Source organism: Chelonus insularis, unplaced genomic scaffold (assembly GCF_013357705.1).
Source record: "Chelonus insularis isolate UGA/USDA-ARS -01 unplaced genomic scaffold, ASM1335770v1 contig_17_pilon, whole genome shotgun sequence".
Classification (NCBI taxonomy): domain Eukaryota; kingdom Metazoa; phylum Arthropoda; class Insecta; order Hymenoptera; family Braconidae; genus Chelonus; species Chelonus insularis.
In genome coordinates this window covers 2,090,769-2,118,363 of record NW_023276415.1, presented here as the reverse complement: position 1 = coordinate 2,118,363, position 27,595 = coordinate 2,090,769, and the positions used below count along the sequence as shown (strand labels likewise).

At 30.4% G+C, this 27,595-nt stretch overlaps 2 protein-coding genes across 3 annotated transcripts in view; both read right to left on the bottom strand.

The window, feature by feature from the left end:
- Positions 1-4,428: 4,428 nt before the first annotated feature.
- Positions 4,429-7,397, bottom strand: kel (kelch protein). Of its 2 annotated transcripts, none has more exons than XM_035078855.1 (5): positions 7,150-7,397; positions 6,864-7,058; positions 6,608-6,754; positions 5,940-6,344; positions 4,429-5,698 (listed from the first exon to the last, which is right to left on the bottom strand). In XM_035078855.1, the coding sequence occupies exons 2-5, from the start codon at positions 6,938-6,940 to the stop codon at positions 4,459-4,461; spliced, it is 1,869 nt and encodes a 622-aa protein (XP_034934746.1). In that variant the 5' UTR covers positions 6,941-7,058; positions 7,150-7,397; the 3' UTR covers positions 4,429-4,458. The 2 variants fall into 2 exon arrangements, with proteins under 2 accessions (XP_034934746.1, XP_034934747.1); XM_035078856.1 differs by having other exon boundaries at positions 7,355-7,388.
- A 942-nt stretch (positions 7,398-8,339) lies between these two features.
- The window catches only part of LOC118064330 (lachesin-like), a 29,440-nt gene continuing 10,184 nt past the window's right edge, over positions 8,340-27,595 (bottom strand). Inside the window, exons 2-9 of the mRNA XM_035078832.1 lie at positions 21,005-21,117; positions 19,364-19,655; positions 18,574-18,750; positions 15,159-15,314; positions 14,590-14,728; positions 14,217-14,365; positions 14,113-14,148; positions 8,340-11,086 (exon numbers count right to left, since the gene is read on the bottom strand). Of these exons, the coding sequence (XP_034934723.1) occupies positions 10,968-11,086; positions 14,113-14,148; positions 14,217-14,365; positions 14,590-14,728; positions 15,159-15,314; positions 18,574-18,750; positions 19,364-19,655; positions 21,005-21,117 (1,181 nt within the window). The 3' untranslated portion in view covers positions 8,340-10,967. The remainder of the gene's footprint in view (positions 11,087-14,112; positions 14,149-14,216; positions 14,366-14,589; positions 14,729-15,158; positions 15,315-18,573; positions 18,751-19,363; positions 19,656-21,004; positions 21,118-27,595) is intronic.

The following is a 27,595-nucleotide window of genomic DNA, read 5'->3' as shown; positions in this document are numbered from 1 at the left end:
AAACAGATATAGGGAATGATAATAAAGTAATAAAATGGTGACACAGTAGTTTTTCATTTCTCAATTTTTCAGGATTTAAATAAAAAATTTTCTGTATAAATTATCAAACAGAAAGTTCAAAAGGATTCAATAAATCATGTTGGAGAAATGAAATTATCTGGTGATAAAAAGGGGAAAGTAAAATAAAAATAAATGTTACTTAATGAAGTGAAGATTCTCTAATGGTTTAGGGCGTTATTTTGTGCATAAATACATATGGATGAAGATGTTCATAATCTTACATAAGACATTTTCGCTTGTTCCTAGCTTCTAGAGTTAGAATAATATGTAAATGATGGATTCACATCGACTCACATGCGAAGCTAAGACTTTAGAATTGATGATATAATGATAGACACTTGGCCTTAGGGTCTTGACAAAATTGCAAGCAACATTGAAAGTGACTTCAGTTGATTTACTTCCATATTCAGTGAAAGGATATATGACGATAACAGAAAAGATGAAGAAATGAAAAAATATGATGTATTGAAGACATCTATCATATCATATATTATTAAAGTATAAATCACTAAATATAATGTTCAAATGGTTTTTATTTTCTACTCTGTTAAATTTTTAATTTGGAAAGATATATTGAAATTTTTCTCAACGATATAATTTTTTAATCAGTATAAATTTGGACAATTCATGATCAAGTGTTCCTCTACGATAGTATTTACCAATTAGCAAATGTTACAAAAAAATAAATTGAATATGTTGGTCATATTAGTATACTAACAAATAAATTATAATAAAAACTACGGGAAAAAGCATTTGCTTGTTAATTTAGATATCTCATGTGTATTTAATAACAATGTATTGCATGATAAGAGATAAAGAAATTTCCTCAGTTGTTATTGAACGGAAGGAATATATTTATTTGTGTCTTTTATGACTTTGATGGAACGTGGAAACGGTTTTATGAGATAGCGAGAAAAAATGCTGAACTGTGCAAAACTGATAGTTTTATTTGCTGTTTTCGAATTTTATTATTATTATTATTACTATTGACAGAGTCAGATCGTAAGGTCATGATTTATTACTGTGAAAAAAATTAGCAGAGCTCGCATTGCGGAAATTGAATTTAACGTATTAGGTATTGAAAGATGAAAAGAGATTGATAAGCAAACTAATTTAGCAGTTGCAAAGAGGTCATCTATTTAGTGATTAATTTTTGAATGTTCGAATTTGAAATGGCAGTATATATGAAGTGTATTATAGCATAAATAATTCATTCAAGTAAATGGATTAAAAGCATACAAATAAATTTCTAATTCATTTATTTCGGCGGAAATCCAATCGTAAATTCTTTGTCAGAAAATAATGGAGTTGTAAATCGGCTGAAGAATTAATTTATCTTTTATTTATGCATGACAGACTTTTTATTGATTATATTTTATAACTACATCATAGAGTTGAAGCAACAATTTTTGAATTCACAATGAGAAAAAAAATTATTTCAATTAGAATTCAATTATTTGTGATGTCTTATTTAACTACAATATCTCTTTAAATAATAATTTCAATAATGTTTTACTTATCTACGAATAAATACAATAGTTAATTAAATATCTGTAGATTATTTAAAATACTTTTTTTTCTCAACGAATTACAATTATCCATAAAATACACAGCCACGTATCAGAGAATTTAAACAAAATTTTTATTTTCATTAATTCATTTAGTAGTATTCGATAACTTAACTTAATTTTTATTATTCCAGTTCTCTCTAATGATATTTTGTTTTTAAACTTAGCTGAGCTATATCCTCTAATACTGATAAATTATAATCAAAAGTATTTTATTTAAAGTATACATTATAGTACTAATATTGTCAATGGATTGATTTGAAAATCAACAATTATTAATTATAATAAGAAAAAGTAAAAGTAAATGTGTGAGAAAAATTATTTAAAAAGTCTATTCGAGTTAAAAACAGATAAACTGAACAAATATTTTTAACGTTGATTGATTGATTAAAAATCAATTCAATTTTTGATTATGAAATTAACACGTTATTACGTTGTAATTAAATGAAAATACAGTCTTGAATCATTAGTCACTGTAGTTATGATGAACATAATTTATTACATTGAATTTAATGGAATTTTTTATACCATTTTTTATTCTGTCCTACAAAGAAACCTAATAAAACATTTATCACAAACACCTTCATTTAATTATCAAATTAAATGATAGAAAAAATAATCCTAAAATCCATTAAGGTGATTGTTCTGTCCAGTGAATAAATGAAATGGATTTCCACATTTTCCAGTTACGATTGTTTGTAGAATTTTTTTTTTTATGTGGCCATATGCAATACATTAATATATACTATGTATTGATATATACATAGAATTTCTATATATCAATGGCCAAAATGTAACTATCGAAAACATGGACTCTATTGGTTTTCAGTAATTCACCGAGAATGTCTTCTTTCAAATGTTCTTAATATATTTATCATATTTTTGAATATTTATTGAAAACTCATTCTGAATAAAGTTTTCAAATGACTCAAATACAACTCAGAAAATCGACTGCAAATTATTGCAGTTACTTTTGATTCAAAAAATTAGAAAAGTTTAATGAAGTCATGGGGAAACTTTGACAAGATAACTACCTTAATCAATATACAAAAGAGCTTTGATATTTTGGAGAAAAATATTTTAAATTGTCTTTTAAACTTTTATAATAATAATTATATAGAAAGTAATAACAAGAATCATAATAAAAAAATTTTTTGGAATGATTATTTTTCCCAAATGTGTCAACTGGGATATCCTCCAAGTGGATGGTAATTTTTTTTTTCATTTCTCTTCTATAAATGTAACTTAGAACCCAATAAAGTTCAATTCAAGGCTCATCACTGTCACTTCCCACGGGATCTCGAGGCTCTTCTACTCTAGGAACAGCCTCAGAATTCCTTTCATTCGTTGATCCCCTCGATGGTAACCACCTGTTGACGAACCACCAATGATAAGAAATCCTTCCACTGTCACATTCAGGTCTTTCTCCTCTTCTACCACTAAATTGACAAAGTCCTGAAGAATTTCCTGGATGATTTCTGATACAGAAATCATCACAAGTATGTTGTCTATTTAACGTATTACTTTCTGCACCATTAACTCCAATTTGATTAAAATTCCTTTGTTCACCAGAAGTACTTGGCTCAGCTAGCGACCCAGGAGGTTGTTGTGATGTAGAAGGAACTTCATTAATGCTATTAACATCTCCAGAAACTGCTGAAGCAGCTCCATCCTGATTATTTAATCCAGAAGAACAAGGTCTTTCTATTCTCCCCACATAAATTGTTGGATTAGCGTATAAAGGATTATTTACCGATTGAACAAATCCGATTCTGTCAATTCTCCCTATATAAATTGCAGGATTTGATGTGGATAATCCTCTACTTCGACAATTACAATTCGTTGGATTTCTACACTGGCATTCTCGGCGTAAGGATTCAACTAGACGACTCGGGGAAATCGGGAATCGACTATAAGAATATTCTCCTCGACAGAAAGTACATCTGCAGCTTCTAGAGACTTGGTAAATATAATGGCGTGAGCTTCCAGGAGCTCCAGCTGTACTAGAATCATAGCATTGTAATCTGTCGTGAAAGCTATTGCAATGTTGACAGATGTGGTATCTTATAAAAGGCATTCTAGTACAAAATTGGCACATACAGTGCTTCCCAAGCCGATAAACGTAGCGATCATTAGCATTAGAACCAATTGCCACGTTGTCTGTTGAGAAGCAATTCCGTGAGAGATTGCTAAAACGATTTAATGACGCTTGGTATGATAAATAAAAATCACGAATGTGCTCGTACTGATTTATATTCCTTTCTAACACGCTCCAGAACGCTGATGATCCTGGTAGATTGTTCGAAGCATAGTTCGGAGTCCGACAGTTGAGATTACCCCGATACCAAGGTCGATTATCAATCCTTTCATAAGTATGATCATTATTGTGATCGTTTGCATCATTTCGTTCAACATCAGGACCGTTTCTACCAGCGTTATCATCATCATTATCGAGTCGTTCATAAATATTTTCCTCTGATCCTTGTCCACGATTTCTTTCATGAATTCGGACTAGGTCTACTGGATTTTGGTAGTGAGGGTTTAGGTTTGGTTGCCGATTCTGGTAGATTCTATTGTATCCTCGAACATTTTGATAACCATCATCTCTCTCTTGATTTCCTAGATTTCTATTCATTCTTCCCATAGCCACTACAGCTAACTCACCATTTTCATACCTTTGACAAATACATCTTGGTCCTTCACAATCATGTCCTCCTCGATAACGCTGCAAATCTGCTTGATTTTGAGCACCGCTGGGCGCAGCTTCTGACTCATTATCGGCTCCAGTGTTGTTTTGTTGATCTTTGGAAAGCCCAGCGGTTTGCAACCCTCACATCATTTGCAAGACTTGCGGTTTGTCAATGATAGCAACACCAGCATAGCTACGTCCTATACTCATGCAACTGGGCAAGGGAGTCCAAGTGTTCGTTCTTGGGCTGTAAACTTCAACTGATGATAAATTTGATGTCCCATCATCACCTCCAACGACATATAAAAGACCATTATACGTTACTACACCAGCGTTACGCCGACAAAGAGCCATATCTGCAATAGGAGTCCATTGATTGGTCTCAGGATTGTAAGCTTCTACACTCTTTCGTACCAAAGGACCATCGTGGCCTCCAACAGCATATAAAATTCCATCTAAAACTCCTACACCTGCTCCAGAACGCCTTGCAGACATTTCTGCTACTGACTTCCACTTGTCTTTTTCTGGGTTATAACACTCTACACTAGATAAACATTGTCTTGACACTCCATCGTATCCTCCTACTGCATATAAGAGATTTTTGACAACTCCAACACCCACACTACTTCGTCTTGTACCCATTGGAGAAATCATTCGCCATTCGTGTGTTCTAGGATCATAAACTTCAGCGGAATTCAATCCTGTCGTACCATCAAAACCGCCAACCGCATAGATACAGTTACCAAGAACTGCAACGCCTAGAGTTGATCGCCGGGCTTCCATTCCCGAACATGCTGACCACTGGTCGGCGGCCCCATCGTAAACATCAACAGTCCGAACCCTTAACGATCCGTTAAAACCACCAACTGCATAAACTCGACCGCCAAGTACTGATAGACCAGCTCTACAACGTCTTGTTGGCAATTCTGCGACTTGATACCATTTTTCTTCTTTAAAGTCGTAACATTCTACACTGCGAATCGCCTTAGGTGCTTGACCTCCAACTACTAACAAAACTTTAGGTAAACCTCGCGGCTGACGTGGCTTTGTTCGAGGTGTTTTGAATAGAGACTTTTGTTCTCCCTTGAGCAGATGATACTTCAGGGCTTCAATTAAAAAATCTTTGCATTGGAGATTTGCTTTGAGAAGTGGTTCTTCTTCAACACGTTGAACTAAATATTCTTGAGATAAAAGTGGTAATCGAACGTGTTCCATCAGTTGAGCTAAATAATTTTGCCTTTTTTCTAGATCTGAGTGTACCCACGATATTACACATTCAAAAACTTTTTCTTCTGACGGAACTGATAATCGATCACTACAAATTAAATTTGCAACTTGCTGCGGGGCTAAAGTTAAAAATTCCTCACCCTCAACAACTTCTCTGTAATGAAAAAAATTTTAAATAAATTTTATTTATCTTTTTTCTATAAACTTGTATATCGTTTATTATTGAAGATGTTCAATAATCGAGTAAAGATATTAGCTTTTAACCATTTCAACGGCAATTCGATCAATCTAACGCCACTGTGAATTATTTCAGTGATGTAAGACATTTCATATCAATAGACCAATTGGTTAAAAGCAAATGTCTTAAGTTTGTAATAGATAATAAAATTCCTTACGAAAAATGTTGCTCAATATAACTGTCAGCGTGTGCCAACAGTTCCAAACATCCATGAAGATCTGCAAAGGCACGAATTCCTAAGCAATTAGAAGGATGTAGTTGCGCTTGTAAAAAATCGCAACATGCATCACGGACATCCGTAAGTTGAAGTAGATTAGCTGCTGGTAATAAAACTTGTACATTCTCTTCAGTGACATGAACCTCTGCAGAGTAGACATAATTAACGAGTAATTCTAAGGCTGCATGATCAACCCCTTGTAATTTAATACGACGTTGATCACGCTCTTCGAAACTAGTGAACATCGCATAGAAATAAGGACTGCAAGCTGCTAAAACCATTTTGTGTGCGGGTACATCTATTCCTCCATCTGCTTCCAGAATAACGTCACATAGCAAATTTTGCCTGTAATAAAAAATAAAAAGTATGATATGATAAAGAATAATTCAAAATAATGTTGTTTCATATAAAAGTTATTTCATTTGTTAATAGAGCAATTAAGATAAAGAAATTATCCTTGGAGATGAATTAAGATAAGACAGGATTAAGTCGTATATTTTATCTGTTTGTCTCATAGTTTATATTTTATTTTAAATTTAAATTGTATAATCTATTGACTATCTAAGATGATGACAAAGATAGGAGGATCGACTGGATGAATTACTTACTTTCTCATTGCATTTATAACATCAAAGGCTCTGTTTGTATGATGATGGTTACGATAAGGCGGTTTGTCCTTGCCACTTTCTCTGGGAACTTGTTTTTGTGAACTTTCATCCAAAGAATTTTGACTGGCATATCGTAGAAGTAAGCAACTATAAAAGATACAAATTGACAAATCAATGGTATAAATAATTTCAAACTATCTTTTAAATATTGATGTTATTGACATTTGATTTATTGAATAATTTAACACTTTGTTACCTTCCACTAACATCTCCAGACTCTCCAGAAAGGTTATTTGACAGTTGAGCTTGATTTTGCACTCCACTTTGTTCCATTTTTCAATGTAAATAATTTTCAATTTCAATAAATAAATGGGTTTTTGGTTAATTCGTGTTAATGTCTAGCTAAAGAGCTTTTTATATTATTGATCAACAAATCATGTCAACCGGATCTCTGAAATAGTTTTATTTGTAAAATAAATTATCACAGAGGGTACAGAGATCATCAAGACATGATAACATAAAATAAAACATTAAAAATATACTTTTTCACTTTTTTTATTAGCAAATCACTTGGAACGCCATTTAATGACATTTCATATACAACACTTTTATAAATCACACACAACAAGGTAATAGATAACAATGTACATTTTTCACCATCATCTTCATTAGTCTCGATAATGAATGAATGTAAGAACAAATAAACTTGTTGTAAATAAAACTTGAATTATCTAAAAAATAACGTACAATAAATATACTACAGTTTATGCAGCTGTTGAAGCAGCCGTTCCCACTGTGTTTTCATTCAGCTCGAGAGAACTCCGAGCAAGTCACTGGACTACAGTTCAGTGTTTTGGTTTGTCCTGTCATCAACAGATGGCATGATAAGTCTTAGCAGCTGGCTTTGACAGAACTCAACACGTGCTCGTGCTTTTCTATCTGCACCGTAATACAATGCACAACTATTTGTACATTTTGTACTTAAGAATGAAGAGAACAGAACAGATTCGATTTTCCACAATGACTTTCCAGTGCAGCAACTTTCTCGTGGATTACAAATGAAAGGATAATGTGGTGAGTGCTTAACAGACATTAATAATTGTGGTGAATAGAACTCTCATACTAAAAAAAAAGGATTTGAAGCTTTGTATATATAAAAATAACAATTTGCATGACTAAATAATATGAGTTGAAAGAAAAATATATTTATTTTTACAAGAAAAGTTGTACAATTTTTTTCATTAAAATTTTTTTTGTTTCATTATTCTCTTGTAAGAGGGATAAAAATAATATGTCTAAAGGGAAGGCAAATAAATAGCTCAGTGACAAGATAAAAAATTTTAAATTACTTTTTTTACTTTGATAAATTTATTAGAAGAATAAAAATATTAGAGGTGGCAAATATGTATTGTCATCCATGTGATTATTTTCTGGCCTTTTAATATAACTTATAAGAGCCTTTTGAACTTTATATCTTAATCTTTAGCTCTTCAACTCTTCATAATCTTCATGCATCCTTAAATACTTGAATAAATTGAAAGCACAGATTATAAATGATTAAAATTATAAATGACTTATTTTATTTATTTTAAATTGAGTCAATAATGAGGTAATGGATAATGGATTATATGTTATTTGGAAAATATTGGAACATGAATTAGTAATAAAATGAATATAATGCTCATTATTAAAATCATAATCTTTATATCTCTGCAATCAGATAAATATTCAAATTTTACAAATGAGAATTGATGACAAATAAAATATTAAAACATTGCTCGCCCAATAAATGCACCATTCACTCTTTAGTACAGGTTTTATTTTTTTTGTTATCAGTTATTTCACACATGGAAAAATTATTTTTAATCAGAAAAAAATAATTAATGACTGAAAACTAGATTTTTTGATTAAATTGTTTAATTTATTCGAGTTTTTTTTTAATTGTAGTCATTATTGTCTTCTTTAGACAGAGTACTTCTAGAATTAGGACGAACTGATAATTACTCGATGCATGAAATGTATAATTCATTATTCATTCATCGTTCATCACTTATATTATTTCTGTAGTGGAATTTAAAATCATAGAATCATCGAAAAGGTGAGGAATTTTAATGATTGTTATATCATTTTATTTTCAATGGAAATTATTAATACTTTTTTATTTAAAAAATTTCAACAAATGATCTCTCATTTTCTTTTTAAAATTGCTGTGAACTTGGCAGGATTTTTGTCAAGTTATCTGAAAGGAACATTGATGTCTTCTTTTCTTTATAACGCTTATTCGAAAATTCTCTGGTCATTTTTTACTCCGTTACGAGCTCTCAAGGGCAAAAACTGACTTTTGACTTCGAGTGTTCATAACTTCCGAAAAGATGACCGCATAATAATCACCGAGGAACCATTTAAAAACTCGAATCTTCTTTATAAAGTACATATTGAATTAAATGGAAATAATTTTTTATTTCATACTCAATAGTTTTCATCAAAAATAGAGCCTCTTCAAAACCATTAAGATGTACTTTCTTCTTTCATGATCACTTAACTTTAGTTTCCAATTCAGTATTTATAATATTTTTTTTATAAATGATATTGATTGACGGATATTCCTTGATATAAAAATAAATTCAATGGGTTATTATCTTACAAAGTACTTAGTATCTCCTTCATTCAACGACTTATTATAGGAAAACAATTAAACTAGTTCATAATACAGTTTTTTTCATCAAAGCAAATATCTATTAAAATAGTTTACTACCAAGAAGACAACAATTCCTACAAAAAAGCTATACATTTTAATAAAAATCTCGAATAAAAAAAAGCTTGTGTACTTTCACTGATATTTTTTTCTTATTAAAAATAATTCCATCTTCTGTGTACATTTATTATTAGGGTTTTCTTTTGTTTTTACTACCCGCGATTAAAATTTCACGAAATTTGCAGTGGAAAAAGTAGATTTTATTCCAAATATACTTAATACTTTTATTCTTTTCTGTCTCTTATTTTCATCTACAGTACGACGATGAATATGAGAAGATGACACGGTTGTTTAATAAAGCCAAAAAAGCGATAAATGCTGTACGTACACACTATTTGAATATAGACATAAGAGATCTTTGTTTTTCTTATTCATTACATATTTCATTGTCACTTTTTAATCTTTTTTTTATATTTTTCATAACATCGATTTTATAGCACTAGAAATTTTTTCTTGCTATTAATTTCATCATCAGTTAATTGATTTTGTGTCTTATTAATAAAGTTATCGCTGATATTAATGATAAATCGAGAGAAGCATCACTTATGAAGGCCGAGCCATTTATTACAATGTTACTATTTAATGGATTTATTGAGATAGTTATTAATTAATTAATACAAGTATTTATATCATTTCACTTAGGTTTTTTTATTTTTAATAATATCAGTCAAGTGTTATCTTATCTGAAAACTGGGCAAGCACAAAAAAAATATAGCCGATATCTCGTTAAAGTAGAGAACATGAGCATATCCTAGTTCATCAGTAGAATATCCTGTTTCAATGTTCTCTACGCTCAATAAATACACAAAATACATACCGCACACTCAACGCAAAATGCAGTTATATACACATACTTACTTATCACACATTAAAATTGCACCTATACTCATACCTTGTCCCCTAGCACACATTCATAAACGTCGCTTTACGCGATAGCTTACATTGCGGCTACAAATAAACTTCCGCAGCTTGGTATTAACGTGAAATCGCACGTAAAATTATTCTAACGAATGCAATCCCCTAGGATCGTAAGTTCTCTGAGCCTCCAACCACTTTTACCATTACATATATTTATTTTCATATATAAACTGATCATTAGAGGGGATCAGCTCGGGAAACAAATTAAAAAGTATGTTTAATTCAAAATATGTTTTTTTTTTCTTTCCAATGATATGAACATTCTTATTTTTCTATTGGTTTCAATATTTTTTTATTTATTTATTAAATTGATAATTATTTTGTAATTGCATTTGCTTCTTCATCTTTGGCACAAACTGACGATTATTTAATTGTAGATTAGTCCTGGGTGCGGTGTGTGACTGCAATTGATTGTTTTGCTTGTTGACGCGACTCGAGTTTATGTGGCCAAAACCATCAGAGCGATGAGCTTGTATGGTAGGACGGTGATAAAGCCATGACACGCTGGCAAGAAAGGAAAACATCGTGTTGTATGTATAGAAAGGGAGATGTACAGATGAGCTCGATGATGAGCTTTCGATCGAAGTTTGGCACACAACAGTTTCTATGTACTTAGCTTAGTCTGTCATTGTTTTTACGCGATGCAGAAACACACACTTTCATCAGGATAATGAAGGTCGACCGTGTTCACCGAGAGCATAGAGCACGGGAGAATAGTGATATCGCTCCGAATGATAGGAAGAATAGACTGCTTGGCCGAGTGTTTGATGATGATCTCGAACCTCGTGCAGCTTCTGCCAATCCAGCTATAATGCCAAAAAAAAAAAAAATAAATAAACATTTCTGCCGTTTAGTTTTAAAGTGGAAATTAACCTTTAAATATACTGATTTGTATCTTATGGAAATTGGAACAGTAGGTTTTATTTTAGGCAACTACTTCCGTTAATATCTAAAATATAGATTTTTTATACTCTAGTTACTAAAAAAAGATTTTATATTTACAATTAAGATACAATTGTTGTAAAGTGTATTGAAGAAAAGAATAGATGTTAGTCACAAGGTTTTTTTTCAAACAAATTATAAATGCACAAAAACAATGTGTCTATAAAAATATTATTGGAAAAAGAACAATTTCAACAATTTATTGATTTTATTTTTTTTTAAATATTTTTGCAAGCCAACAAACAAAGTTTTATTTCAAAATAGATAGAAAAATTAAAAAATGGGGAGACCATCTTTTTTTTTTTAAATATTCGCTTCAGACTTGATTTTTTCTTTCATTTAACATACTTCGCAAAGATAGATGAGGACAAAATGGGTCTTGTCAAAAGATTTGAAAATTTCAAAAAGTCTTGGAAGTTCTAGATTCCAGAAAATTGCAGAAATAATGAGACTTTTGAGATTTATTTTCAACATTTCCTCTTTATATAAGATCGATCACTTCTTCTAAAGGCTACTCAGTGCAAAGTACAGGCTGATTTTTTGATCCAGGTTTATATATTCTACAGCAAATTTGTAATTCTGAGTTATGTTTTTCATGAATGGATATTATGAAAATTTTCAGACGTTACTTTACAACAGAAATCATGATTCAAGAATTTTTAAAATAAAAAAATCACTCTTACTTCATATTTTTTTTAAAAAGAATTAAAAAAGTTATTTAAATATATTTTTCGAATAAGATAAGATTACGAAAATCCAAAATACTATTTTCAAATAAATATGTACATAATTTTAAATAGTCAATGTAAATCGATATTTAACTGACAATTAATGAATTTACCAAACATTGCTAATTAAATTTATCTCTGTAATATTAATGGAACGTTGTTCAAATAATTATGCAGTTGTATAGGAACATATATTTCTTCATATAATAAATATTGAATTATTTTTATGCGATAAATTATTCTAAATATGACATCGTTCACAAATTACAACTACTAATATTAAACATCAGCTGTTTTGATTGAGGATTCATTCAAAATTAATTATTCCTTATTCAGCGAAGTATCATTTTCCATTAGATCGATAAATCTATTCATACCTTAAAAGTACTGTTAGTTTAGTTTCGTGGTAAATTGATTTTAGAATGAAAATTTAAATAGATTACATGGGTTGAGCAACATAATGGTACTGAAAAATATTTTTTTTCCACGAACTTTGTTGGCTTTTTCATATATTATAGTTGAGTCTCAGAGAAAATATAATGTTAAAAGTACAATAATAACGGAGAATTTTCCATGTTATTCATTTCCATATAACCTAAAAGGAAACAGGAATCAGATGAATTAAGAGTATTTATATCCAACACCATCACAAATAGAAATATCTGAGGGTAGGGGAAACAAGATAATTTCTATTTAGAAATGAGGGTAGATAGATAGAGAAATCAAAATGAGTATACTCGGAGTGTGTAGCAACACCTTCACAAATTGGTGTTATCAGTTCGTAGCACATGCAAGCGTTTTGAAATAAATAAAAATATTTCTCTTTAGTTAAAAAAATTTAAATTGAATCATTTTTTCTACAATTTATTGGCAATTAAAAATGATCAATCAATAAAAAACAATTTTAATCAAATGTTAATCGTTTTTAGAATCGAAAGTCCCATAAAATTGTTCAAATAAAAATAACTCTGGTTTGATATAATTTTTAACATTTACCAAACCAATTCATGAATTTATCCAATTGTTCGATAAAATAAAAGAATGCTATTCAACTAATTTGAAAAAGTATTTTGCATAAAATTTTCTCGTAAAAGAGATGTTTTTTTTGTATAACTCCAAAGGTCATACAATTGTAGTATGTTTTCAGAGAACGTTTGGAGAAAACATACTAAAATTTTTAGATATTTATACTACACATAGAGTTATAGAGCCAATTTTAAATGGTTATAAAATGCAAACAAAATATTGAAATAAAATATGCCGATGGTCGAAATGTCAAAAAATAATCGACATTTAATATCAACATGCAAACGTACAATCCAATAAATGTTATAAAGCCACAACAAACTTGAAAAATAGTTTGCCATATAATATTATTGTATATAACATCACTCATATTATACATAAATGTTTGCTTCTTAAAATATAAGCAAAAATAAATGATAACTATAAAATCCGTGACATTGATTTTATATAAAAATGCAAAAATGGAGAAAATTTTTGCCACGTGCATTTCAGTCATCTATGATGCATGTCCAAGTTTTAAATTTGAAAAGCAATCAATGTCTATTTATTATAAAGCCTACTCAATCATAAGCAAAAAATTCTATTTTTAATATTTTTCAAACTTATTGCTTGGTCATTGATGCACATTGGAAGTGCTTTTAAAGAGAGAATAAATACAAAAATGCTGAGTATGAAATTTTTTATCAAGATTGCTTGCTATTTAAATAAAACGTTGAAAAAAGCTTGTGCATATTTATTTATCTTTAAAAAGCAATTGCGATTTGTTCATACATGTTTAAAGTTTTTCTTAGTAATAGGTTCTGCGATTTATTAACTAAGTAAATGTAAATAACAAATAAACACTATCTAGTTATTTATCAAAAAAAGTATCTTCTTTTTGTTTAATTAAAAATTTCAATTTGATTCAGTAATTAAAATAAAAACTTGAAACTTGGAGAATTACACCATTTGTTTAATAAAAAGTTTTAATATTTAACACGAAATTAGGAGTTTTTAAATGTCTTTACACTATTGAAGAACTATGAAAGTGAAAGTAATATCTGTGGAATGTGCATTAGCACTCATTTGAGAAAAAGCTTTTGAAAAAAAAATAATAATTGAGATTTAAGGATTAAATGAATTTTTTTCCAACTTACCTCCCATAATTGATACATCGTCTGGGAGATTTATTACTGTAAAAGAAAAATTTTGTTAACTGGGAAAGTAGTTGAAAACGAAATTATAAGTTTCTGAGACTTACTATAAAGTCTTGAAGTACCCTCTGCCTTGCCCAAACTATTGGTCGCAATACAGTCATAAGTCCCGACATCTTGTTGAGTGAATTCTTTTATCACAAGAGTTATGACTACTTCGTAGCCTTCTCGTTCTTCTTTAATCGAGTATTTTGGTCTAGAAATATCAAAAAAATTATTTAATATTTTTTTTCATCTCTTAGATAACGAAGTTTTATAATAATAAATAAGTAAATAAAATAAAATGAAGTTCTTAGAGTAATTTATCTGTTCTTTATTCGTTCAATCATCAATAAAAGATAGAAATTTATCTCTCAACAGAAAAAAAAGAAAAAACTTGGTAAATAGATAAACAAATAAAGTAGCTTTAAAGCTCTCTACCCATCGAGCAACATTTCTGTTCGATTTCTCTGCCAAAAGTTTATCGTGTTTGGATGTGCCTCGATGACGCATTCTAGTTGTACTTTAGAGCCCAATGGTGCACCCAACAGCTGGCTCTGAACTCGTGCTATTGGTGCAACTGCCAGCGATATAATAAAGAAGAAAATGTTAAAATTAATGAATCAAGACTTATCTAGTGTTTTAAATGACTATTATTCATGTAGTTATCAACCACGATTAAATTCATTACTTTCTAGTAATATTTTTCTCATTTAGACTGAATCAAAAAATAGAAATTGTAAGAAAATTAACTATTTTAATGCGATTTAGATAATGTGATACTTTAGATTAAAAAAAGCTTTTGAGTGAATCAATTAATTTAAACCATTTTATAAATTTTAAGAGTAACGAGATGCAAAATGGATTCAATCGAAAATCATTTTTAAGCAGCATAAAAGTCCATTAAAAATTCATTGAATTATTCAATTACATATTAAACTTGTTTCAGAGATAAGTGTCATATAGTACAAGATATAAGTAACAAAATATAATTGGAAATAAAAGCTCACAATTAACTTCAAGTGTCACTCGTTTGCTGACAGTGGGTGGGACATCATTGGAAGCAATGCACATATAAACTCCCATTTGTTTCCTGTCTACTCGATAAAAATGCAATTTCGATTCATTGTAGACTTCTACCATTTGAAAGTTGTTGCTTTTCCCACCTACAAATGAGCAAGACTATTAAAAACACGTTTACTTATGAATTCTTAAATAAATGCAAATTTTATTCCATCAACAATTAGTTGACTTTCAAATTTTATTTTATTTTATTTTAATAATAATGTACGAGAGATAAGTTGTGAAAAAGAATGAGGAATAGGAGAAGAGGAATGAAAGTATGGTGCATAGAGAAAGTTGTATCGAGTTAGTGACAAGTTTTGCTTGAAACACTTGAAATATACTGTCTTTTTGACGATTGGGAAAAGGACAAGTGCAGTTCTTTCTTCATCTCAATCGGCATAAATGGATTCATAAAAAGGAATAAAATAAAATGGTATTGCAAAGTAAAAGAATAAAGTATAGTTTTCGGATGTGTTCAAGATGCAAGTGTCTTTCTCTTCTGCTTATATGACCTGATGCCTTTATATTTTATAGAAGCACACACGGATTGGTTGGGTAACGAGTTCAAAACTCTTTTTCCCCATGGACTACTTTCTCGTTATCTTCTTCACCTCTTTATCTTTTTTCCTGATGCAGTTTCTCTAATGCTTCTTCCGTGTGTTATTTCAACCTCAAACCAGCAGCAGCACAAGACTCGCGTGAAAGATCGATGAAGATAAACAAGGTAGTGCGATTAAGTACAAGACTGAGTAGTGAAACTCGAAGTCAAGGCAGACGCCAAATAAGAGAGTGTATACATAAGTTGAAACCGAAGCAAATTCAAACTTCTGTGTATATATTTGTGTATTTCTCGTCTTTCCGGACGTCAACGACCAAACAGTATCTTGTAAGACTACTATTACTCCTCTCTTGCATTGAACTTTTGCCCAACTGGAAACATGGCAATCGTGTAGGTGCATGGAAGAAGAGTGTATAGACTAAAGTACTTGCAAGTATTAAGTCCGTTTGGACCAACGACGGCCTATAAGGAGCTTCCTCTTTACTAAACTTCTCAAAGAGAAACTGTAGGTTACTTCGCAACATCCGCGTTCTCGTTATATCCTTCTACCTTCACTGCTCTTTATATAACTCAACTTCTCGGTCTATGTTATTCCCTCACCCACCTTTACTACTACCACTATCCCTACCATTCAACTGCTGCTACTAAACTGAAAGATCGTACGACCAAATAATCTAACAGACTGCAAAAGTCTTTATCGAGTTCATTCTGATTTCTTTTCTTCTCCACTACCCTTTTGTTTTCAATTATCTCGGCTGTCAGAAAAACTAGATAAAAACGTCAAACATGTCGCGCACGAAGGGATTATTTAATCGAGAGGCAAAGTAATTTTCTCACCGGGGACTAGGATTTTTGTTCTCTCTTTTGCAAGAACGAACGAACAAGAAAGAATTCCAGAGCATATGGGTATATACTCTAGCTTTGTAGGACCAAGTGGTGAGCACAGACCGGCACTTTTAATAGACAGAACTACCAATGTGTGCGCAAACCTACCAACTCTTCCAACCGATCTCTAAGCGATTATTCTCTACGCGAATATGAGAAATCTACAGATAGAACCGCACTAGGTTTTCCGTGCTATGCATGCTCGATGAGTCAGCGAGTACGACGTTGGCACCCGCTGCTGTGCTGCTTCTTTTTCTTTCGCTTTTTCTTGTCCTCTTTGCTTTATTTAATTTTTTCCTTTTTTTATCTCAGTCTATTTTTGCACTATACCACCCGCAGTTTGCACCCGAACTCACCGCAGAATCGTCAAGTTCAAAGAGGAAATTCACGCGAGTCTAGAAAATGTTCATGAAAATTTTCTGTAGTAGAGACATCAACTTTTTAGGGGAGGAACTTCATTTAAAATTTTAACACCTTTCAGTGTGTGAATAAATTTTACATGCTTTTCATAAGAGAGTAAAGTACTTAATGTTTGAAATCAAATGAAGAATGTGAAAGACAAAGTGGTAACTAAAGTTACACATAATGTAGATAGTGTATACTTTGATAAAGTGTGTAGTCTAATGCCTCGTGGCGACCATAAAATAACGATAATGTTCTTGTGGAAATTGTGCATGAAGATGAAGTATTTTGAAAGATTATAAAGGGGTTTGAAATGATATCTATCGACTATCAAGTTGTGCTTTTTATCAAAAGGCAATATTATTTTATACATTAACCAACTTTAATATATCTTCTTCTCCTTCTTCACTTACCAGCTTATTAAAACTTTTTTGCTTGTTTATTTAATGGAAAGTATTTCATCAAATCGTTTATTTTGGTCATTAATTAACCATTCATTCAATTGAGAGAAATAGTTATTTTAAGATAAAACATTTAATTAATCTGTATTGCAACTTATTCTTTCATTTTAAATCTATAACCAATCTCTTCAAGGTTTTTGAAATCTATTTTTATTTTTTCCGTGCAAAGTGAAATTTCCTTTCCGTTCCGTCAATAATTTTTTATGGAGAAAATTTTCTAGTATAAAGAGAACTCGTCTCAATAGAAACGTACCATCTCTACTCTTTGATATTTCCTAAAGTGCATTTAATGGGTGAGTAACTTTAGTAAAAAACAAGTTCTTCAGTGCTTTTGTAAATTATAAATAATGCGAAATGTAATGTTTAATTATTACATGGTATTTAAAATAATCTTTTAAAATAATATTTGATATAATTTTAGTAATTATACGTTTTTTTTACTGAATGAATATCACTTTTTTCATAGATTTAGTTTAGCATGATAAATACGTATTCCATGATGAAAAGCATTTCATTTATAATGTTTTTTTCTTCAACTTGATGTAATGAATGGAAATTTTTTTCTATGGAAAATTTTAATGTTAAAAAAATAAAGTTTTTCATTTATGGTACCGTGCTATAAAAACTTGAAAATAATTAATAATATTTACTATAAATAAAAGTATGTTTACCCTCGGAATAGCGTCGACATATTACCTCAAATAAAATATGAAAAAAAGCAGATTTTCTAATAACATCGTATTAAAGAATAAGAACAGGCAAAAAAGTACTTTCTTAAACTCGCAGTTATATTGACAAAGCAGACACGAATTAGATTCTCGATTATGCTTCATAAGAGTAAACGAGAGAATAGAATGAGAATAGAATAGGCTAAGTCGTGAGATAGTGATCTCGTAGTAGAATTTGATTCGTTGTTGACAAGCGAAAATTACTAGTCTGCTTGGGGGTCTCATGAGAGTGAAGAAAAGGGGGAGGAAGGTGGTAGGAAAGCTTGGGATTTGAGTCTCTCGGTTTTGTCGTTGTGAAATTCGTGCAGAGACAATGAATACGAACTGTAGGAACTCAAGAATGAGGTCGAATTCCTGATGAGGATGGGTTGCCCGTCCTCTCGTCTCCAAGAAACTCTTGGCTTCGGTGTTCCCGTGGCTTGACAATTGAGCGTGACGTTTTCACCCTCCGATACCGACAAGTCCTTACTAGTTTCGTCGCCGTAAACAATGTCCGGTGGAACTGCAATCATTGTGTTGTGTTACATAAAGATATTGCTCTACTTTAGTATGTATTATAAAGTAGCGAAACAATTGGGAACATGGTTTTGTTAAAGATGTAATTCAATATGTTTTTGATGTAGCATGTGATGTAAATGTGATGCTTCTGTAGATTTGTATATCAGAATATCTAGGCATGGAGTGTATTGATATATACATATATACTTGGGAATGTATTTGTTCAGTGAGATTTACTGAGAAGACTCGAAGCCAATCAATGTGAGTCGCATATTCGCTTCGTGCTCTCTCTACCGTCTCTGTACCATATATTGGAATTTCGAGAGCACGAGTAACCGCTATGCATATATGCGGATACTCTACGTCCGAATCACATAAAATCTGTCAATGTTTTATATTTGCAGAGGTCTGTACTTTCGGCAAATCCTTTTGAAACTTCATTGAACCAAAAGTCAATAAGCATAAAATTTTAAATTGCTTTTTGAGAGCTTCATAAAAATTTTATCCATGACTTATATTTCTTTGTCATCTACCTTATTTTTTTTTTTTTTTCAACGTATTTTACAATGTTTTTATGGTTGTCTGTACTATCTTATTGCTATTAAATCAATCCTTACCTAAAATAGAAAGACACCCGACCTCCGAGATCATTGGATCAGTATTGATTTGACACATATAACATCCCTCGTCAGATTTTTTCAGATGCCGTATGTGGAGTCGCCACGTGCAATTGACACCCTCGTCCATCACTTGATTGTTTCCTCCAGATATGCTATGGATACTCACGGAATGGTTTGATGGACTCGAACATCCACCGGCTTCGTGCGAAACTGCTATTCGAGTGTTGTGGATCACGATTCGTGTGTTCAATGATAGTACTGTTTGATCTGACGCTTTCAGCCACCCCACCTGTGGATATATATTACACTTTTTCATGAAACTGAATCATTAACGTTACTCTTCCTTCATCACTGTTATTATACATTTATTATCAATCATTCTCTTTATGATTTTTCACCAATTGTAAATATTTGTGTATATCGAGGGTAAAAATGTAATTACCGCCCGTGATAGAAAATTGTTTATTAACTGTTTTCTCAAAACATAGCTCATCGATATGATATAAAAAGTAATGAATTATAAATAATTATCTCAAACAATGAATTACTCAGTATCGTTAAAATGAAAGTGAAAAACAATACATGATTATATTTATTATTGAGTATATAAAAAAATTCAATTAAAAAATATTCAGTAATATAAATTTCAACTCTATTAATTTTTGGTATTGACAATAGAGTCAAATTAAATTAATTATAAAATTTCATAGGGCCATTGAATTAAATTTTAACCCACTGTAGTGACATATGTATGCATACAAATGGATATTAATAAAAAAAATCATCAACCAGATCCTCTTTATTAATTTCTCATCATGTTTATAGGTAATCAAAAAGTTTGCATGCTATTTAATTAAATATTGCAGAAATTTTTAATTAAAAAAAACTTTTAACATTTTTCTCCAAAAGTGTAAAAACAGGAAAGCTTGAGGGTAGAATATTAATGTGAGTTTTTTAGCATATGAAGTTGTACTTAGTTTGATGCAACAATGACGATTGTGGAGTAAGTGATGTAGGCCAACGTAAAGAAGATAACATAAATATTTCTATGAGTATATCTGTTTCTCGTTGAAATTACATTGCCTCCGGATTTGTGTATATACACGTAATATCTAGAGGCGTTACTATTGAATTACTCGATACAACATGTTTCGCCGCGAACTCGTCACTAGCCCAATAATCTACAATTAATCCGATTTACCAGTTCCCTAGTTCCCTCCCTTCGTGACTCCTTTGCATTCAATTTAATTGCAAATAGAGGATTGCAATTACGAGACTGAAACTTATTCAACCAAGTTACTCTGGCATTTTATTAGCTGCACAACACGTGGTAGATAACTATCTTGATACTAACAACGACATTTTCACTTTGTTGGTAACACCCTGTTTACCGGAGACGTGACTATTTCGTGGAAAAGATCGCGCCAAGAGAGTGGAAGCAGGAGACGGCGAACAAATGTTGATACTAAAGAGAGAGAAGTTTACCCCGATGGCTATAATGGATAAGAAAGAAAAGGGGTTTGTTTTTCCAAGCGTATCACCTTGCGGGCTTGTGAGTAGGAATAATGGATTCTTCCAACGCCCACGGCATCACTTGTCGTTCGAACAAATGATGAAAGAGTGCAATGTCTTTCTTACCTGATATTTTCCGATGTTGCGGACATAACAGGAAAACACTGCTTCACGTCCGGTTGCTGCTGTCTGGTTTCCAACGGGCCGGATAAATGATGGACCCCCGCTGTTGAATGGTTCTGGAAGGAGTATTCTTTGAGTTATATTTATGTACTTATTTCCTGTCATTTGCTCCATATCATTATTACTGTATAAAACATTTATATATTGTAGAGAAGAATTGTGACATAAAATTGATGAAAAGAGTAAAAATATCATCATTGAATATTATATCTCTTGCATAATTTCAGATCAAAATTTAGTAAAGAAGAATAAAATCAAATTAATCCAATAAATTTAATTAATTTTAGATATATATATACATCAAGTTAAGTAATTTTTACTATAGTGTGATTTTTATCATGAAATATTAGATAATATTATTCAATTTTTAAATAAATGAACGTTCATAAAATCTTCATATGCAATACATTTTCTTTTTTATTCATTTTTTTGTGACATTTTCGTGACTATTATAACCATTTTCAACAGTCTTTAATGTAATATGAAAAAATAAGTTTAATACAAAAATAATTTAATTTCCTGTTAAAATTAACATTTATCATGGATAATTTTGTTTTAAAAAAATACGAAACGTAAAATAAACATTTATCTAAGAAATTCTAGAATACTAGAATAAGAGAAAAAAAAAATAAATATTAATTCATAATGTTATGGAGTTTTCTCTGATGAGAGCAGTAAAATTTATGAAATTTCAATTATAAAACAACATTACAATTACTGCACTATTTTATTGTTGTTTTCCTTTTTGTATATCATTAATAAAAAATCAATTATTTCATAAAAGCTGAGTTCTCCATTACGTAAAAAATGTGTTTATGAAGAGCATTTTGATTCTTTCAAGAAGTTAAAAATTTTCTTAAATGTTTCACATCAGATATTTATCGTTTTTAAATTCAAATTTTATGAGCATTTTTCTTGATGTATGAAATCTATGTAAAATAAATAGATTTAATTCCACTACAACTGTACTATATGTTTTCCTAGGACAGAAAATGAAGCATTTTTTATCTATGAAAAAAAAAATGATCAATTTTGTAAGAGAAGGAAATTTTAACGCAGATTGCAAAAGTCTCATCAAGACTCTGGTTTTCTTGAATCAAAGTCTGTTGATAACTTATGAGATCTTTAGGATGCTCCAAAAGTCTCATTTATACTCACTAAGCATTTTCATAAAGACAAATTGAATTGTAATGAGATCAAAATCAGTAATATCTCAAAATACTTATTGATTTAAATAAATGAAAAAATTTTAATTACGCGGTCAATCTTAATTTTTGCAATTTTATTTAACACTGAGATAATGAATATAGTATATTGTAAGTTGAAACTTTTATAACAATGATTTATATTTTGCAAGTTATGCTAAATTGGAAACCTATCAAACAAGTTTGGCTAAAAATATTTCTAACATGTGCATAGAAGAAAAGAACAATTTCCGATCTAACAATAACATGATTCAATTATAACTTTATAATTCCTTTTATTTTTTTTTTTTATAAAACTGAAAACAATGATTTTTCTTTTTTTGTATTAAGATTTTCATTCTGATAATTGTCATTGAACAAATTTTTTATATTTTTATAGATATTCATGAGAACATGGCTGTATTGTGAAAGATAAAATACAGATTTTCCGCTTCATTGACTAATTAGTGTGATTTTGTTAAAAATGATAGTCAAGCATACATGAAATATATGGTAAATCTCGCATGTTTGTAAATAATTGGAGTTAATTGTTTTATAAGTAGTGGACATAATTTTTAAGTTTCAACATATTGAAGCGTGAAATATGTAGAGGAGTAATGAAGCTGGTGTGAATAAATACAATACACCTGTGGTTTGCAGATTAATAATGAATTACTATAATCAATATTCCAAAGTTTATGGCCCGAAAGCGATTACGCAACAATTGACGTGAACGCGAATGGTGCGAATGGCCAGTCGGGAAATTGTGAAATTCGCTTTAATACAAAAAAAACTTGTTTGGGAAAAAAATGGTATTTTTCATTGATATAACCGGGCGCTTGATAAATTCCGGGAAAAAACATCACCAAGAGGGATCGTTGACATTTTCCTACACTTTTAGTGCGATATTCCATCTTCTGCATTAATTTGCTTGCTCGTTCGGTCTCCAGCTTTCTATTCTCTGGAGATAGTGTTGGTGTAGTCATCGTTGGTTGGCATTCTCTTCTCTTCTTCATCATGAAGCACAGTACACCGAACATGCCTCGAGGTACGAGTGACAGCACGGCTTAAATCCGAGCAATATCCAAATTGCCTCACCACTGGATTTAACATTGCTCGAGATAGATTCTTGCGGACAAATCGCACTGGGAATAAAACTTCTATTTGTTGATGATGCGCATAAATGGACGGAACCAATCAGGTTGCTCCAGCGAGGTTTCTAACGCAAAATAGTTATTGAAATACCGAGTCAATCATGTTGATCATTTTTTGCACTATTTTCAGTCTATTATTGAAACTTTTTTTAATTTTTGTTATGATCATTATTATGACTGTTATAGATATTAAGGAATAAATATTATCTTAGCTACATATAAATATAAAAATAAGGACAAAAAAAAGAAATTCCCTAAAGATATTTAACGATTTAATTTTCTGATAAAATATTCAATAAAAAATCATTAAAAGTTTATTTCTTCAACAATGTTGTTGTTCTATTTAATTTAAGTATTCGAAAATTGTATTGGTTTTTTTTTCATGATAAAATATTTGACGATGCAAATAACTGGCTGAAGTTGGTAATTTTTTTTACTATTCTCCAGAACAAATAATGAATGAAAAGAATTCAAGATTTGCTATTAATAGAATTTAATCAAAGGATTTCAATAACACGGCTTTTTTTGTTCGCACTTGGTAACACTTTTTTTTTCTTTTGTGAATTTTTTCTGGTGCTATAATAAAGCATTTAAATAAAAAATATGAAAATAACTTGAATTATTTATAAAAGCTGATTCGATATTTGATATTTTAGATGAAAAGAGAAAAATCATAGAATGTAGAGTATGTACAATATGAGATAGGCAAAAAAACATGAAAAGATTGAATTAAAAAGTCTATCAATTTTTTATGACACTTGTCAAAAAAAGTTTTTTAGTTTTCTTCTCTCGCTTTGTTTTTTATTTTTAATAGTGTACATCCATTCTGAAAGAAAAATTTAACCAATTAATCTAGTGCGTGACATTCGACCGTAAACTCAATTTTTTTCGTTACATAAAAAAATTGTTTTGTATCTATCTACATGTCATATAACCATAATCTTGTCAAAAGGTTTCTACTCAATGGTAGAAAAGGATTTTTCTATATTGTCAAGAGTGCCGTTAAATTTCCGGTTCGAAAAATCGAGGGTATCGCGATGAAAATAACTCATGTGAGTAACGTAACGTTAAACAATTTTTTCAGTATAGGTGTTTCTCTCTTTCACATTTTACCCGTTGTAAATTCACCATATGTATATACATATTTGTGTGGGTGAAATTCTTTAAGCCGCGGATTTCGCGCGTTTGCTGTTGCGCTGCACACGAAAACCGACATCCAGGACGAAAAATATATAGCAGTGAGAGATGCTTTGGTAGTGGTTGTAGTGGTTGTGGTACGTTGAAAGAATGAATAGGCGCGGAATGGAACTAAGCGAGAAAGCAAAGAAGGAAGAGAGAAAAAAGAGAGAGGAAGGAAGGAAGGTGAAATCCCCTTTTGGGAATATTTTTCTGATTCCAGTGGCCTCAATCGATCTCTCTTTTACTCAGAGAGTTCTGTACCTTTCGTGCATCGACGCACCTACTCGCACAGAACAAGCTCTCTGCGTTGCCCCGGATATATTGAGCCGTGCACCTAGATACTCATGAATCTACTACACAAAAGGATATCAGAGATTCTCCGATAAATCCCTCCATATTCTATAAGACTTGCCCAGGCATCTAAGACTCAGAAGCCAATAAATCCTGTGATAAGTCACGTCCATAAAGAAAAATATACATGTGTGTAACTATAATGCAATTGTATTAAAAAGCATGAAAAGCAACCCCTTCTATTATTTTTTTTTCTGCCTCTAAGTATTTCTCCAGTAAAATATCTCTACAATATATTTCAAGCGATTAAAAATATTTCCCTTTATATTTTCGAGTATCATCGAGTCTCTAATCATTATTTTACCGCGATTTTTAATCTTTCTAACTGATAGTAAATATAAATAATTTTTTCTTAATCAGATATAACTTTTAATTGATTTAACACCGTCAAAATTTTCGATACTTGCTTGATTATTTTAATATAAATCATTTTTATGCTAAACACTATATGATGCTTATATTATATTCGAACATCGGATAAATCATTAGTAAAATCTCAAATGCATGTTTTTGTTTATTTCATTTCATAAAATTGAATTAAATGTTAGAAATAATGACATTATCATGAAAAATAAATTTGAATTTCAATACTATGGATGCAATAATTGATTCAATTTTATAAATGAATTTGCTTCTATTTGTGTAACAAAAATCTTTTTGTGCTTTCAAAAAATTTTATAGCAGATATTTGGAATCTGAATAACATATAAAAATTTTCCAATAATAAATCACATTTAGATAAAAAAATATGTACGTATGTAAGTATATAATAAAATCATATTGAAGGCTATGAAAAGCGACACCATCTTTTTATTACATTCATCACAACGAAACCTCGATCAGCAAAGGATAAAATTGAAGCTTTCAATCCAAATGAAGTTATATCAGAATTTGAAGTAAAAAGAAACGAATAAGAAAAATTGACTGATAATGGTATGCTTCCTAATGAAGAAACTATCTATTCAAATTCAATTATTTGCTAAATTGAAAAAAATATTTTAATAAATCTTATGATAATAATAATAAAAAATTATTGACAGGTGAATAGACGGTTTTAATATACAACCCCAATACAAATTCTCGAGGAAAAAATTATCACAGCTATGCCAGGAATATCTGAGATTCTGAAGAGCTCTTATCAGGAATGTAATGCTTTAAAGCATGAAATTCTGATCAAGTTATCCTTCTGACTTGATTAGAATTTTGTGAATGTTTTTTTTTAGTTTTTGAATACATATTTTCCATTTACAATTTAAGATTTAGTATCTTGGAGTAAGGTAGAAAAAGTTTGAAGAATAACCTTTGCATTTTGTAACTGTTGAAAATTTTTAGGAATGAAAATTGAAGTAAACTTTTTTTCAGGTCATTATCTGATGTTTTATTATAAAATATTCATTAATAATTAATTTTTCAAAAATTACATGCCATCTAATGTAAAACAGAAAAATTGAACAAGATTGGAACAAAGGTACGAGCTGAATGCTGGTATGATTTTTAACATTGCAAAATTTTTACAATAATTTAGAATGAAAGAAATTTTGAAAATCACACTTGAATCAGTTATTTCAAAAAAACATAAATTATTAAGTCAAGTATTATTATTCTAAGAAGGTAAAGAATATAGTGGAAAAAAGATTGGTAATTCAATATACCATTTTACATCAGTAAAATGCATTATACAATAGAATCTCTCTAATATTGACAACTCGGGCCAGGATCATTCGCTAATGTTGACACTCTCTTCTATCCCCACTTTTGAGGACTTATCTTTCTCTTATGTGCATAAGCATGTATAGAATCGGAAAATGAATGAAGGATTCATGTGAAAGTCCACTCAATTCGTTAATTAAAGTATGTACACAATGTGACAAATAAATGCACAAAGAATATATAGTGAAGCATTAGAATTGATATATTAATAGTATTATTTTGGTAATATTTAATTACAATAGAAAAATTTTTGTGTATTTAAATCATAAAATATTTATTTAAATCGTAATGTTCATGCCATATACACCATGAAACTGAAATTCTATTGAGCAAAAAAAAAGTCAAAATGGGGAAAAGTACATGTAACAGTAACGGGACTGTCCTGTCAATATTAGAGGGATTCTACTGTATTCAAGTTTTGATATTTAACAATCTTCTAAGTGTATGGATTCGAGATCCAGGCAAGTCGATTCTAATTTGAGAGAAATCTGTAACTGTTGGTGAAGAGGTATCTTCAGGAGAGCTAACTGTTTTACTAAAAATTCAGGTAAACATATAACTACACTAACTGTTACAGTGAAAGACACTACTACCATTACAAACACAGTTACAGTGCCAAAACTTAAAGTCTAGCCACTAATGACCTGAGCTGTTGATGCGACTTAAAACAAAAAACATGTTACAAAAAGAGTTTTTTCATCACTTGTTATAATATTGTGATTGATAACAAGTAATTTTAAAATAATTTCGACAAATGATTTTGTTTATAAATTGTAATTTTACTGATAAATGAAGATATATCAATTCAATGTTTCATTAATATTATTATAAACATAGAATGTTGTCGACATAGATATGTTCATACGGATTTATTTATGTATGAACTTCAAACAGTGTGTATAGGAGTAAAGTTGCTTAGAGACGAAAGTTCTGAAGCGAAATGTCATTTTTCTTGA

Coding starts and splice junctions, on each gene's coding strand:
- kel (XM_035078855.1), bottom strand. CDS start 6,940: ATGGAACAAAGTGGAGTGCAAAATCAAGCTCAACTGTCAAATAACCTT. Junction 6,345..6,607: donor GTTATAAATGCAATGAGAAA/GTAAGTAATTCA, acceptor TTTTTATTACAG/GCAAAATTTGCTATGTGACG. Junction 5,699..5,939: donor TATATTGAGCAACATTTTTC/GTAAGGAATTTT, acceptor TTTTCATTACAG/AGAAGTTGTTGAGGGTGAGG.